Source organism: Heliconius melpomene, chromosome 12 (genome assembly GCF_056956725.1).
Source record: "Heliconius melpomene rosina isolate 202511_hmr_F chromosome 12, ASM5695672v1, whole genome shotgun sequence".
NCBI classification, from domain to species: Eukaryota; Metazoa; Arthropoda; class Insecta; order Lepidoptera; family Nymphalidae; genus Heliconius; species Heliconius melpomene.
The window spans coordinates 13,694,532-13,710,868 of record NC_140400.1 but is presented as its reverse complement, the minus strand read 5'-3'; the positions used below and the strand labels follow the sequence as shown (position 1 = coordinate 13,710,868).

Here is a 16,337-nt window from a genome sequence, read left to right as displayed (position 1 = left end):
ATTGTTAAGATTAATATCTTAAAAATATATACTCCCGTAAAACATAGAATGAATAACGGGAATGTGTGACATACTTTATTGTTATTTAATGAAAAAATAAAAAATCTTTTTATTTTTCTTAGTGTATAAATTAAATAATTCTTATTTTTTTTTAAAATATATATTGACATCATAATGTTTTTTTTTACTTAAGAAACAACTGAACTGCGAGCGATAGAGATGGTAGGTACCCAACTCAACAAAACAAATGTCCGATTCGTGCGCCCATTTCGTAAGTTCTTCGAACGATAATTTTGATCAACGCCCTTTAAAACATTATTTTGATGTATTTGGGCGTAGAATAATTGTTTTATACTTTTAGTCTAAAAATAGTTTACCGTTTGTAGATCTTGTACTTATTCCAGAATTTCATGGTTTCTTTATAACTAATGAACCAGTAGGCAAAGGAATCAAGTTTCATTTGCTATTTTCTAAATGTTTTGACGAGTGTTAATATACTGGAGATACATTGTGTGAATTTGTTAATTTTGCTATTTTGTAGCACATCTTAAAAATGACGAGGAATAAAACATCCCTTTCACCATAAGATCAATGTTATGGTTGTTTTTATATTTGATATGGAGGTAGTCATTTAATAAATGAGGCACGAATGCTTACTTTGAAGAGCAAGTTGTGCGATGGTGATAGCAAAGAGCAAGAAAATTAAACCGTTAGTGAACAACACAATTAAGAATATGGATTACAATTGGACACCTGCTCCAGAACCACCAAATAACCAAGATGTGGGTGTACCTAAAGCAATCTTTATTCCACATTCGAATTCCTTACCATTTGATGAAAGACGCGTCACATTGGAACAGCCAGTCAAGGTAAAAGCCAAATGTCACCTATATAGATGTAATATTTAAGAGATATAATTTTTTCTTACTTAAACCTATTAAAATGGTACAAAATACATATTATATTTTATGCATTATTGCATATATTTTTCCCAGTGTCAGTATTGTCTAAGAGCTATATTAAATATATAACTATGTATTTTAAGTACCTCTATTATTTATTTTATTATGTAAGTCTGCTGTTTATATAAAATTATAATTGAAGTTCAGAGGTTCACAGTACAATGATCATTTATAATTTTTTTGTATGGTAAATGAGTAGTTAGAACATTTTATGAAAATATGCATATATGTCAAAGCATATAAACATAAAAAGTCTTACTATAATTTTTATATTTAAATATTTTCTATTTTGTTTATCTGAATATAAAATACTATTTTGTATTGGTAAACATTATTTTTGAAAAAATTATCAATTTAAAATATTATAACAAAAGCTGACATGGAATGTATTGGCATTATTTTAGATGGTGATGGTATCTCAAGTACTCAGAGATAAGATAATCTTTGTATACATAAAAAAATACATTTATCTAATTTTTGATCTTCATCTTATAAACTTTTAAGTTTGAAATAGAGCTGATAGTAAACATATAGATAAATCATTCTTTATTCTTAAGTTTTATTAAAGTATTATATATATATTTTAATAAGAATTTATATATAGACTTAACAGAAAGTTTCATTTTAGGTTTAAAACTTTGTTCCTTACTAGCATTCTGTTTTGTACTGTTGTCGCAACTGTAGCCTCAAGTAACTGTTTCTACACTTAACAACCATTACTAATATATTCCATTTAACAACTACTAATATATTCTGTTAGTTGGAGATTTAGGTGCATAATATGCCATTTATTAAAGCCATTCCTTTTGCTTTTGCCTTGTTTCATAAAAAACTTTAAAATAGAGACTAGATTGTCTGACCCCTATCTGATATACAATTTTAGTATTATTTAAACTAGCAACTGGATACATTTATATGTAAACACATTATATTTGATTAATAAAAATGTTGAAATTGAGAAATATGTTAAATATTACTAAATACATTTCATTTTTAAGTCTACTATTTTTTTAAACCACTTCATACATTTGACTTTGTAGATATTCTCTGTTATCTGCATGCCTAATAACAAGAAATAATTTGGTTAATTGGGTTTCACTTTCTTCTGTATTCTGTTTACTTCAAACAAACAACATTTATTTAGTATAGTTATTTAAGTAGTTTTTTACTGAGCATTTCATGGATTTGCTGTGTGATTCGCAGATCCATCATATCGCCTGGTGACAAGTTCACACCAGTGCCTGAAACTGGCAACCCAGGTGTGGGTTTAAAAGGCCATTTCAATCTGCATTAACACTCACTCACTACTGTCCAAGCTCCTCAAAAATGATTCTATGAGTGCTGCTTTCGAAGTCTGTTCTAGAAATGAATTTATGATAGTAGAACTCTATTACAGGCAAAGATCTTTTAGCCAATTATATACAGATTTCACTGTTGGCACCTACTTCTACTTTATACAAATTAGCTCTAAACTTATTCCTGGTCAGTTTGTTCATGTTTTTGAAGTATAGAATATTTGTTTCCCATGGAACTGTAAACTCAACCTGTCTTAGGTGGTTTACATTTCTAAAATATAGGAAAATATCCTATCTGGATGATGAAACACCTACATCCTGAGAGAGTCCAGCGCTAAAATTGAGTAAATATTTATTGTAGGTTTTGAAATGGAGGTTTTCCACAGGCATCTTAAACATTGGTAATTCTTTATTATTTGACACTGGTAATATACTCAGTAAATTCAATATAGCTTTTAAATCAATTTAAAATCTCAAACATAACCTATAATAATTGAGATTTTATTATCGACATAAATAATTACTTATATTAATTTTGTGTGATATGGAAAAATTGTTAGATATTGTTATTAATGAAAAAGTAATACAATTTTCATTATTATGATTATTATGTGATTTTGTTATTATTATTTAATATCATCTCTATTTTTCTGCTTTATAATATGTAAAATACTTAAATGTTATAAAGAATTCACAATAATCCAAGTCGTTTTCTGCATTACAATAATGTTGTAACTAAAAAGAAGAGTAAACTAGTTAAAGTTTCAGAACGCGTCCTGTGCATTTATTGGTATTGCCGTCAGTCGCGTGTGCGTCGACTTAGTCAGCGTGACCCGTGGTCGAGTCGAGGTACTTGAGACGGGACAATTGTATATTGGCAATTAAATTTAATGAGATTAAATTGTGCTATTTCTAGCTACCCATCTGCACTGCTCTTGTAACGGAAGCTGATTCTTATCAGGTTTATGTTATGGTTACAGGAAGTTTAGTTGTATCTATCATTGTGAAATATTGCTGAGGATATGTCTAAGATAAAGTTTGTTTTGTATGCTTGATATAATTGCTTGTACGATTTTGTAATAAAAACAAGTTTAAATTAAGATTTGTAAATGTAATTTTCATAGATATGTGAAGGACCTTGGTTCTCCCGCTATACTCTTATAAGTTAGGATCGTTTCGTTAAACTTCGAATTGTTTTACTAATATTCTGTTTGCACATATTCTCAATATTCTCTGTCTTATCAGCTACATCTACACATATTTTAATCTAGAGAAATATCCTAGGAAATATTATTTATATCAAGATAAATACTAATAATAAAAAAATAATTTATTCACTAACTGTGTTTTTTATTATTGTAGATCGGAAGAAATGTATATCGCGCGACGCCTTCAACAACGAATACAATATTTGAATGTAGAGTGCTATCTCGACATCATGCCACTCTCTATTATGATAAAGGACATTTTTATTTGGTGGTAAGTTAATCTGATAAACAATTTTAATCTATAATATCAATATCTATTTACTAATATTAAAAAGATTTACTGAGGTCAGTCCAGGCGCAGAGGAACAAGAGGGTGGCTGTAAACACGACAGGTTGTGGGTTGAAATTTCGCACTCGAAAAAACCTCAATCAAATTAAGTAACATTTGAAAAGGCTAAAAAAGGAGAAAAGATTTTCATCTTAAGTCACATATAGTATTCAAAAAAACTTAAGAATTTGAATAAATTGAAGTAGACCAATATAAAAAAAAGCAATATTTTGATATATTAATTTCTAAAAGAATCTAATTAAAAAGTATTTTAAATAGCATGTCGTAATATTATGAAGGATGTATTATGGGCATAGTAATAGATAGTTGACTCTCGCTTACGCCTACGAGAGATTTCTATCAAGAGCTCGACAACCCAATTCCGCAATCTATTTTACGATTTCGTTGATTTGCATATTTTATGGCGCTATTCTTATATGGATCTTATACTAAAAATAAGACGAAACCTGTTAAAAGGTTTTTTGAAATTTAATATTTAGTGACAGGTAGGTCGGTAGGTAGGTATGACTTACATGCGTATCCATAAATTCTAAAAGTAAAAACAATAAAGCTGTTAAAATTATCAGTTATTAACTAAAATAATTCAGTGAAGTATTGTCTTCAAATATGTAGTAGCTATGGCATACAGTCTAGATATAGAGTCTGTTTTCGTTATAATCAAATATAATAATAGTAATTTATGTAGCTTTTACTAGATACTGTATGTTATATAACTTTTTGAAATATCAAAACAATAGAAATATATATTTTATTATACCGTAAATACGAAGAGAGAGAGAGAGACAGAAAGAGAGATATTTCAAATATTTCTCCGCTATAGAATGTAACTTTATAAACAGTTTAGAAATAAACAGATTCGTTTTATATAACGATATCAACAATGTACCTACTAGGTACACACATACTCGTAAGTACATTACGGTGTGGTGAGGATAATGCAAGCTAATTAAATCAGAGTAGCGATTATTTTTATATCAAGCACAATGATACTCCTGGCGTGACCTCATTATGCGTGATGGTCGTGCGGCTGCCTCGATTGCGCTTTATTGATAAATGCCTTTGAATTTATGATACTAATAGAGACATGCTTAGGGCTGGGTTGCTACTGTTTCAACCCTAGTAAATTAAATCAGCTTCACGCTGTATCCCTCACACAGTAGGGTAGGCAGATGGAACATAGTGTTAAGGCACTCCGTTCCCCACTTTTGAGATATTGCGTGTTGAGTAGTGGAACCCAACGACGGATTTTTACCTTGGTGCAAGAGCGAAAAAATGAAAATATTTATATGGAATCGAACCCTCGACCTGTCGCGTTTACAGTCGCAAGCTTGGCCCCTGCGTCATGGCCTCATACATATTTTAGTTTTTTGGAAACGCTGTTTATATATTTTTTTATGTTTCTACTTCTATATTGCTAGTGTAACTGTGTTACTACTATATTGCTAGTATAATCGTTTACAATAATTAGGTGCCAGTACAAATAAGACGAAATATGTATGTATAACAAACAAATGTATAACGTCTTTGTAAACATGACTATTTTAGAATCAATACAAGCATAAGAACAATAGTTAATCACGTAGTGCTGACTCGTTCTTAGTCTGAGTGGTCCTAAAATATGTACAATCGCCAGAGAAATATCTATAGGTGTTTCTAACTGTTCTGTTTTTATTTTTAATGTTATGTATAGATAGATGTTATAGAATTGAAAGTATTTTTATACATATTTAAGTATAATTATATGTAATAATGTTAACGTTGAAAAATGTAAATGAAAGTGCTATACAGCTTAAAATATTTGGAAACTTGCTTCTAGTTAATTACTTGGGAGAATTTATTTTATAATTTTAATGCAGGTAAATTAAGAAAAGTTGGTTTCGTTATACGTAAGTTTGACTAGTGGGTATATATTTTTTTAAATGAAGGTTTTTTGTTTGTCAAACATAATGCCTTATGTGTAATGGTACTAAGTTTTTTGGAATGTTCAGTTGGAATTCTGTATTAAGCTTAAAAAAATGTGAACGATTGTAATATAACAGCTACAAAAAATATTCAAATTGAATCGCTCAACTCTTCGTATAAAACAAAGGCTCAGCTAAAGGCACTTTCTTTAATACTTAAATAGCAATTATTATTTTTAACCAATTTTTATTAAATCTTCAACTGTTTATTTATTTAATATTATATTGCGGATCTATAAGTTAACGGTGTTGTAGTCCAAGTAGAAATGTATATGGTGTATTCGCTGTGCCAAATAAAAACAGGTTTAACATCCTCATTAATTGACGTAACGTTACACCACAGCAGGCGACGCGACCGACATGTAAACATCCACATAGTTGTATACTTTCATATAGCCTCTGTTTATACTTATAAGGCTGCCTGGCGTAGTGGTGGTGGTGCGCACGATGGCATATCGAGGGTCCCTAGCTAAAGTAGCGAAAGTGAAAAATTGCAAGTTACCGCTGTTTTGAACTACTCACAAGGGTAGTTTTCCATTGCATACACATTAAAAATCGCATAATTCACATGTTTTTTTTTAATTAAAAAAAAGTAATTAAAGCTATAATCTTTTCTTTTTATAGTTTAAAAGAGCGATAAAACCATTTGCGATTTTCCACTTTCGATACTTTACTCGGGGACCATCGATGTATGTCATGTGTGTTATATCACGCGTTACCCTTTCACCTTTTTTTACTTTATTTTTAATATTATTTCTTGTATAACACATTTTATAAAAAAATATAGATAGGTATATTCGTATAAAATAATAATGAAGATAGGTAATTTATGAATACTGGAAACAAGTAAAACGTTCCAAAATTTACATAATCTCATTATTAATATTGAATAATAAACGATTGAAAATGATGAGCCAGTCTAACTCTACACGTAATGCTTGTAGGTACGGTTGATCGATTCTTATTTAAATAATCGGAATAAATATTTGTTAGACACCCTAATAAATATATAAATTAAATATTTTATTTAAAATATGAAATGTCTTTTTAAATATTTCATAACACAATTACGTAGAAACAACAAAAAACTCACTTGCTCATTGCAAGTGAGTGAAATGCTCGCAAAAACCTTTAACCTAGAATAAAATAAGCTTCACGCTGTATCCGTGATACAGCAGGGTAGCCAGAGAGAACCTAGTGTTAAGACACTCCGTTCCCCACTTACTGCCGAATTCTGGGGCATTGCGTGTTGAGTGGCAACTCAACACCGCGCTTTTGCCTCGACACTAGATCAAATAAATGGAAATAAAAATTGAAACAAATATCTCATCTCCTCGAGTGGGGACCGAACCCACAACCAGTCGGTTTTACAGTCACACTGTGCCCCTGCGTCTGACTTCCCTCTTTAACCTAAAGAATCAGTAATATAAGTAAATGTAACTTCGGTTAAATCTCAAAATCTTAAAAATACATTGAAAACAAATATACTTTGTGAAACAGAGAATGTATTGTTTTGCATAGGATAACCAAAGCAGTAATGGCACGTTCGTGAATAACAACCGGTCGACGCTGACTAAGGAACCGCACGAGGTGTTCTCGGGAGATGTTGTCCAATTCGGCATTCCGGTTGTCGAGAATGCTGGTAATTCGGAAAAGGTAAGTTAATATTTCCAATAGCCACCCTGAAGTTAGCTGTAGATGGCTGGGCAAATTTGATTTTAGTAGTTTTCTTACTTTTGCTAAATTTTGTCTTGCTGCGCTAAGAGTGGAAAGCCTGTACCAATAATGATTTATTTTGTAAATCCTCATAAGAAATATACTTTCTTTATTAATGCACTCATATATTAAATGATTTCTATTATTATATTGCGATTTATTATATTCAGCATTTATCAATTATAATTACTTTGAATGATATTTATGATTTATTATTTAAAGATAAAAAGCTAAGTTATTTATAAGTAAATTTATTAATAAAATAATAACTATATGCAATCTAATTGTTTTTGTTATAAAGAAATACTTTATATATTTATTTATTATGATTTAATTACCAAAATATACTTAAATGTTTCAGAACACATTTCCTCCAGTGGTTGCACTTCTTAAATTATATCACCCAGATGGAAAAGAAGCGAAATTATCATTTAATCCCACAATGACGACTCCTCTTCATCTCAAAGAGCTGTATCAGCTCAATAACTTTGTACAGGTTTGTAACAAATTTGTATTTGACTGAATAATATAATTATTAAAAAATCAGCTTCACGCATACAGCAGGGCAGGCAGAGCAAACCTAGTGTTAAGACACTGCGTTTCCCACTTTCCGCTTTCTGGATATATTGCGTGTCGAGTGGCGGCAATCGACGCCGCGCTTTCCTCGTCACCAGAGCGAAGAAATAAAAATATAAATTTAAATAAATATTTCATTTCTTTGAATGAGGATCTAACCCACAACTAGACGCATTTACAGTTATGACTGTGGATAATTTTCAAAAACAATAAGCATTATAATAAAGATACAGAAAAACCAATTTTTGCTATACCAAAGACGTTCTTATAGCTGTGTTACCCATTCAGGAGGCGATCCAACGCGAGGCGTCCCTCGAGTCGCGGTTGCGCACTCTGCGTGAGTGCGTGGAGCGCACGCGCACGGAGGCAGCGGCGTCGTGGGAGCTGTTCGTGGGCGAGCAGCGCCTGCTCATGCGCGTGCACACGCTGGAGGCCATGCTGGCGGCCGGCAAGCACCCCGACGCGCACCACGTGGCTCAGCTGCTGTCCGACAAGAGGAATTATCAGGTTAGTTTTGTTTTTGTGAGCTTTATGTAAGGCACTCTATACTCCACTTTCCGCCGAATTTTTGGGCTATTGCGTGTTGATTAACCCGCGTTTTGCTTCGTTAGCAGAGCGAGGAAGTTCCATCGAGTAGAATCGAATCCACAACCGTCGCATTTGCAATCGCACGCATGCACTACTACGTCCTCTATTATTAGTAAAATTACAATATAAACATATAATATCACCAGGAAGTAGCCCAAGAGAGTCTCCGCACGGCGCACGAGCAGCGGCTCGCACTGGAGGAGTCGCTGGAGCGGCGCAGTCACGAAGCGGCCGCGCTCCACCACCACAACTACGCGCTCAGGCTGGCCGCCACGAACGCGCTGCAGGAGCTACAGGTTAGTATACATTGGCGTTTTGTAATTGTTAATGGTTTCTGGATGTGTTTAGTTTCATTTAAATAGTCGGTTTTACTATAGAGCCATACATAAATTACATTATTTGAGAACTATATTATATCCAAGTATTAAAACACGAAATTTTACGAAATTTATTATTACACCCACCATTTTTTAATAATATAAATAAATTAAAAAATATGTGACGCCACACCAAGTGGTCTCGGTCACAAATGAATGTTAGTTTTTTTTTTCAAATAATATTAAATATTTGTTGCAAATGATATAGACAATGATGTGGTAAAATAAAAAATATAAATGTATTAATAATTTTTTGTTAATTATCGTGTTTCAGAAATTAGCAGCGCGTTGCGATCGCAAAATGTGTGCAGCACGTCTCGCGATTGCTGCTGCTGAAGAACGAGAACTCACATTACGGAAACACCTTCCACTTGCTGTAAGTTAACAAATGTTATCATCGAATAATTTAATATTTAAATATTAACATTCTTAACCTTTAAGTATGGACGTCGGGTCTGACAGACCAGACAGTTCTACGAATTCTACAAATCGGCCACTTCTCGGTGACCTCCGCCACTGAGTCTCTCAGTACCTTTCGTGTTAATGACAAAATGAATGTAGATAGCAGTGGTTGTGTCTCTGGGTTCAAAACACGTGAGTATTTAACTTTCTAAACGGGACCTGGGTCTGTCAGACCCGACGTCCATGTTTCCCATACATGAATGATTTCAAAACGCCATATATTTTTATAATATTACAAAATATATTTTAATATTTTAACTGTATTATTTGTATTCAAATGTTTTTATTGTTTTATATCATATATTATTTGGCATTGTTTGTTATATATTTTAGTAATATAAATATTATTTACCTAAAAAAGATTCAATTTTTTTAGTTTTTATGATAAAATGGAAAAAAATGATCGATCTAGCACGTCAGGGACAAAAATATCGGTACTTTATAATCAACATCAAACATAGAATTGGACGACGACATTTTATAAAGAAAATAGCACTTTATCAAATAAAAAGACGCGTTTCGTATACTAAACTACTCTAAGAATTGAGAATGACTTTGACTCGCGTTTCGCGATTTGATCTATCATTTATTGAACATGAAGCTAAAAAAATAGTTTTGGAATCTTGAAAAACAAGTACACTTTGCCCCCAAAAGATATATAGAAACACAACACATACTTATGTTGACTGCAATCGTCCTGTTTGCCTACAATGCTGAAAGCCATTGTGTATCGATGTTCAATAATACCTTATCTTGAGGTGTTGTCAAAATTTTTATTTTATAACATAAGATGTAATTTCATTATTTTTTTTATTTGTTAGACTTTATATTTTGTTAAAAAAATATTTATTTTATTATCTGTCTTTTTTTTATAGTATTATTTTCTTAAGAGTCATCCCATGTGGCCAAAGACTGAAATTGTGACTTTAAGTTACTTAAATCGTTGTGATGCGTAAACTTTAATAAAAAGCGATTTTATTTATATTCATTTTGCTTGATTTGAGGCTATTCATGTAAATTAAAACATAAAATTGTCTTCTTCCTTTAAAAAACAGCCGGAATATGACCAATAAATACACTGGTCTGACAGACCCGACGTCCATATGTATGTTATAAAAAAATCACGTCCATAGTTAAAGGTTAAAGAACGCTTGGACGGTTTCCATAAGGTGTGGATCAAATTTTGGTACTTTATAAAAAATATTTATCTATCCATACTGTGGAATAACTTACTACAATTAATATGAAAAAATATATTATAAATATTTTTATTTTAAAATGTTAAAATATTGATATCTATCTATGTTTATAAAAGTTTTAAATTGCTAAGTTTCCCGCACTCAACAGTGTAGGCAGAGGGAACCTTGTGTTAAGTTAAAATAAATATAACAAATATGTATATAGAAATAAGTTTATCATACATATTGAAATATACATAATATAATATACACATTAATAAATTTCAGTACACAGTGCAAAATGGTGAAGCCAAAATGCTGATAGTGAGTACAGATAGCAATAAGCTACAAGAGGCCAAGCGCAATGGTTCATTGGAGGATGCGATTAGGGCTCTGCCGGACTACATCAAACTATTGCTTCCACAGAATTTATTGAACAAAGTAAGTGAGGCTGTCTCAAGACAGTGGTGGTTGTGAGTTCGATTTCGACTAAAAGTCCTGCGACTTTACTTGTCAACGCACAATGTCTATTATCTCAATGTCTGTTTAAGCTCTAAAAGTAGAGCTTAAGCTGCTTGAGGTCTAATGTAGAGACATGAAAAAATATTAAAAATATCAGAAATAAATACAAAAATTAAAAAAAATATATTCACTCAATTCTTCCACCTTGAACATTGCATCCTCGTAAAACCTCCGTAATTTTCACTCTAGTCTGATATGTTCACGATTTTTGTTTTCTTTTTTATTGCTACTTTTACCATTCTATTCTTTACTTTTTATAACTCTCTAGTATTAGCATCTAGTAGTCAACTATGTAATCGTTTAAGAATTTATAATTTTCTGTGTTCAAAGACCTTGAATGGTGTGATAATTATTTTAAATTGGATCTTTGTGTAATTTCAGGTTGGAATTAAAGCTATATCCGCAGAGGGAAAGTCTGCGAAGGAGTTTGAGTTAATATTACAGAAGAATAATATTTATCCAGAAGAAAGAGGTAGGTGATTTTAATGTGTCACTAGCCTGTAATCTTAGTATAAATATTGAATATGTAAATAATAAAAATATTTCTATTAGATTTAAATATTACTGATATACAAAAATTACCAGTATTTTTGTTGTGTTATTATATTTGTAGTTGTGTTATTACTTAAGTAACACAAGTCTTTATATCTTTAGTACTATTCACACCCTACTCACTATTTATTTATTTTGTGATTTCCAACGCCTTAATAGGAAGAAATCGCTATTTCAGCGATAAAGTCTCCTATTGTACCAAATTCTTTTATTTGTATTCTCTTATTTATTTTTTGGGTGTACAATAAAGAGTTTATTATTAAGTCTATGTTATACAAATTGACATTTACCAAGCTTTATGTTTCACACTTTATGCGAAAACAGCAGGAAGGAAGACACATGGGATCTAGTGTGAAAACTCTCCGTTTTATGCTTTTCGCGGAATACAACTGTGCGCATCCTCTTGTTACCAGATAGAAGAAATAAAAATATCTCATTCCCTCGAATGGGAATCGAACCCACAACTGTCACGTTTTCAGTCAGACTGGCTGACTTGAATGAGTCATCTTTATGATATACATTATTACATTCATATATGTAATTTTTACATATATATTCTAGAAAAACAAGTAACGGAAGAAGGCGATGTCGGCAGCAGCGGAGAGAAGAGTAACGACGCTGACCTTTGCACTGATGATGAGAAGCACTTGCGGCTAAATCACGACAACTCATTGCTTACATTAAAAAAGGAGAATGGCCCCAGTGAAGGTGATCATGAAGTCATTAAGTTATATCATACTTTTTTTTAGCTTCACATTGTATTCCACTTAAAGCAGGGTAGGCCAAGGGACTGGGTGAAACAATGGGTATGTTAAGACACCCTGGAAACAGGCTTTCCCACCTATTTTAGAAACATTTCGTGATGGTGGAAGTGGAGGAACACCACAAAGTGTCTGTCTACTTATCAGAGCGAGGAAAAGAAAATAATGTATTCTCCCGACTAGAACCGAACCATAACCGTCGCGTTTACAGACTGAAGCTGTGCCCCTGACAACCCCATTAAATAAATATTATCATTTGTGTGCATGGATGGTTATATAAGTTCTTTTTGATTGCATAAAGAATAAGTTTGGCATGAGATATAAAGGAATATAGTATTTACTATTGAAATTTCGAAAATAATATTATTAGTACAGTTTGGTGTACGAGTACTCTTTGAACTTTTAGTAAGAAAAATCGTAAAATCATCCATCCAAGTCCAAGCCTAGCCATAGCTAGCCTAGCCTAGCCTAGCCATCTACAACTAATTTCTGGGCGGTTACTACTTTTCGACCATACTGTTTTTCTTGTTGCTGCATGTGTTGTTTTTTTAAAAGTCATTATTTTAAGACATGTATATGAAATAATATTTTTTAAAGGTTTTTTTTTTAAATTTTCAGATGCTGATCACGAAAATGAATCTTTAAGTCCTTTAGATGGTGAATTGTGCCCTGATAACAATGCAAACTCAACTTACACTGAGCCAGACATCAAAGAAGACTCACCAGTTTGTATATTATTAAATACTAATATAGATGAAATAACATGTAATGTAAACAATTTAAATATTATACGAATTTATTTATTAATTTTAGTAAGGGCGAAGGATTTTTGGTTTTAATAATTGAAAAGTTGTATTTTAGGTTCACGCTGTATTGGATATGTAACAGGATAAGAGAAAGAATTATTTATAAAGAGTGTATTGTTAAGACACCCTTTTTAAATTTTGTACAGAATTTTCGTGTTGAGTGGCGAAGCTCGATGTTGCCATGTATATTGTAACCAAAGCAAAGAAATGTTTTTTTTCCCCAAGTGGAAATCGAACCCACAACCGTCGCGTTCACATTCAGACAATGCAAATTTTCTAAAGTGGGCTGAGTTTACTTTACTTTCTATTTGTATATTTAAAACACTCATCTAAAGTTAAAGCTATATGGGAAATAAAAGGCTCATTGATGGCTCAACAATTTATTTTAATTTCTAATTGGTATATCTGAAATTAATTATCAAATTTAGTATTAAATGAGTGAAATGAATAGAAATAGTTTTTTTTATAAAATAAAGGCTATAAATAAGTAAAACGTCCAATTGTATAATAAACAGAGCAAAGCGAACGTGGAGTACGCGAATATTCTACGCGTGATGGCGGGTCTCAACGAGGAGATCAAGGCGCTGCGAGCGCGCGTGGGAGCCGCCGCCGCCGAGGCCGAGCAGCTGCGCACCGTGCGCGACGAACTGCTGGCCGCGCAGGAGGAGCGCGCGCCGCCTGACCTCGACGACGCCGCCGCCTACCGCGCGCGCATCGCCGACCTGCAGGTACTACCACTCAACACGCAATGCCTCCAGAATTGAGCACAAAGTGGAGAATGGAATGTCTTAACAGTTACCTTTGCCTACCCTGCTGTGTGCGGGATACTGCGGAATACGGGCGTGAAGCTAATTAATATAAAAAAATATATAACTATTCCTTTATTTTACAAAATATGTTTCACGTTTAAAGGAGCAACTGACGCGGTCAACCGTGGCGGAGGAGGCGAACGTGGCAGAGATCCAGCGGCTGGCGTCCAACGCTGCAGATATGCAGGCCGAGCTCGCATTTCGGCCCACGCGCGCCGACATCGATGACCTCACCGCCGTCGTCGGCAAGTTGCGCGCCGACCTTCTCGCGCGCGACCGCCTCATCGAGCGCCTACAGGCCGCCCCCGCACCCGCCACTGCCGACCGTGCCATAGAGACCACGCCCTCGCTCGAGGACCTGACCGCCGACACGGTCGTGGACGTGGACGCGCGCCAGATCTCCGCCGACATCGACGAGATGTTCCGCCTCGACTACGACGATGACGACGAAACCGAGACTGAGACCGACTCGGGCGCCACCACCGCCACCACCACCGAGGTGAACCAAAGCGTGGTGAGCGAGTACGTGCGCCTCGACGACGAGGAGCGCCTGCACGTGACGCAGAACGGCACGCTGCACGTGCTCGTGGAGGAGGAGGAGCTGGTGCGCGCCAAGGAGCGCCTCGTGGAGGTGTGCGGCGAGCGCGACCGCCTCGCCGCGCAGCTGGCGGCGTGCTGCGGGCGCGGCCGGTACCTGCGCGTGGAGCTCGCGCTGGCTGTGCCGCTGCTGCTCGCCTGCCTGCTTTACTACCTGTTGCCCCATCTCTCTTGATTGACGGCCACCTGGGACCCGCCAGGCTATGCGTAGCCCCAAGCGAGGGGACACCTCCACATCTTTTGCTCACTCTTCTACCTTTATAAGAACTATTATATTGGCGCCAAGTCGTCGCCTTCGTGCGCCTCGCCCAACGTTCTACGTTTTTATGAAATAGAATAATTTAGAGAATATATAAAGTTTACTGTACGATATATATTATAGATATTTGAGGCGGTGTTGGCGGAGACGGCGGCGGCGGCAGAGGCTCGGGGCGTCGCGGGGCTCGCAAGTGCCATGGAGAGTAAAGGCGATGCACGTTGTTAACGCATGTAAGATACTAGTGTTGTTTGTGTAAAAAGTGTCAGTATCCTATTGATAAATAAATATAAATTTGTTGTTGATATCTGCCATAATAAAAATTGTACATTTTTAATGTTAAGGCCTAACAACTGTCTGTGTTGTAACCGTGAGAGCTAAATCAAAGAATGTGACCTGAGAACTAAGAATGAAATCGATTTCTCTCTCTTTGAATATTTTAAATCGAAACTTGATAGTGTGTTCATTGTTACAAATTTATATTTAAAATAAAAAACTTGTTTTCTCGAATTTTTGCTACTCTTACATTCGATTAAAGAGGAACAAATCGTTTCAGAATGTATAAGTTGTGTGTAATGTTATTGCCGATCACTGGACTGCAGCTCGGCTGCTGAGTATCGCATCGCATCGCTTCGCTTTCGACACATATCACTTGTGTAGGGTACGATCACCATGATGGTATGTTGTGTTGTATCGATTTTACGGATTGTACGGATTTTCTAATATTTCGGCATTTTTCTAGTCTTTTGAACGACTTAGTTACATGACATTATTTTTGGCGCCTCTTAAAACTTTAGATACTATTGTCTAAATTACATAACTATAGTTTAAATAACGAAATTATAAATATTTATGTATTAGTCTGTTTAAGTTTAGCTAAAATCGGACTGAGCTTTAGGAGGATTCTTCGAGATGTATGAGGAATGGAGCCTACATATTTATTTATTCGACTACGCACTGATACACTTTAAGGGTTTCGTAGATTTTGATACTGTTGCATATTATAATGAGAGATTATTTGAAGTAGCAATGCTCACAGCTTCTTTTGGATTCCGGATTACTGTTGCATCTTACATTGAACATGTATGAAGAAATTCCAATTTATTCACTATTTTTCACTATCATTCTGGATATTATTCCTTAATTATAATAAACTTAATATAAAGACTACATAATTTAATTGTAAATTAGTAAAATTAAAGGACTAAGAAATAATTTTTGATAGAATTTCTTATACGACGGTTCAATATAAGATGCGAAATGTTCCTCGTTGTTTAGTTTGTGGCTCTTTTGGTTGGCGACTTGTAAAGCGAAACTGTTACGGCTTCAAATTGCGTTGGTCTCGAAATCGCTTCGCTTCAT

At 34.2% G+C, this 16,337-nt stretch overlaps 1 protein-coding gene across 3 annotated transcripts; it reads left to right on the top strand.

The window, feature by feature from the left end:
- Positions 1 to 182: 182 nt before the first annotated feature.
- On the top strand, positions 183 to 15,739 carry LOC146534029 (uncharacterized). Of its 3 annotated transcripts, none has more exons than XM_085194191.1 (14): positions 183 to 271; positions 542 to 869; positions 3,620 to 3,736; positions 7,297 to 7,431; positions 7,853 to 7,987; positions 8,356 to 8,574; positions 8,802 to 8,951; positions 9,307 to 9,408; positions 10,961 to 11,113; positions 11,576 to 11,666; positions 12,308 to 12,454; positions 13,126 to 13,232; positions 13,829 to 14,041; positions 14,226 to 15,739. In XM_085194191.1, the coding sequence occupies exons 2-14, from the start codon at positions 678 to 680 to the stop codon at positions 14,892 to 14,894; spliced, it is 2,430 nt and encodes an 809-aa protein (XP_085050317.1). In that variant the 5' UTR covers positions 183 to 271; positions 542 to 677; the 3' UTR covers positions 14,895 to 15,739. The 3 variants fall into 3 exon arrangements, with proteins under 3 accessions (XP_085050317.1, XP_085050318.1, XP_085050316.1); XM_085194192.1 differs by having other exon boundaries at positions 204 to 222; XM_085194190.1 differs by having other exon boundaries at positions 232 to 869.
- The last annotated feature ends 598 nt before the right edge of the window (positions 15,740 to 16,337 follow it).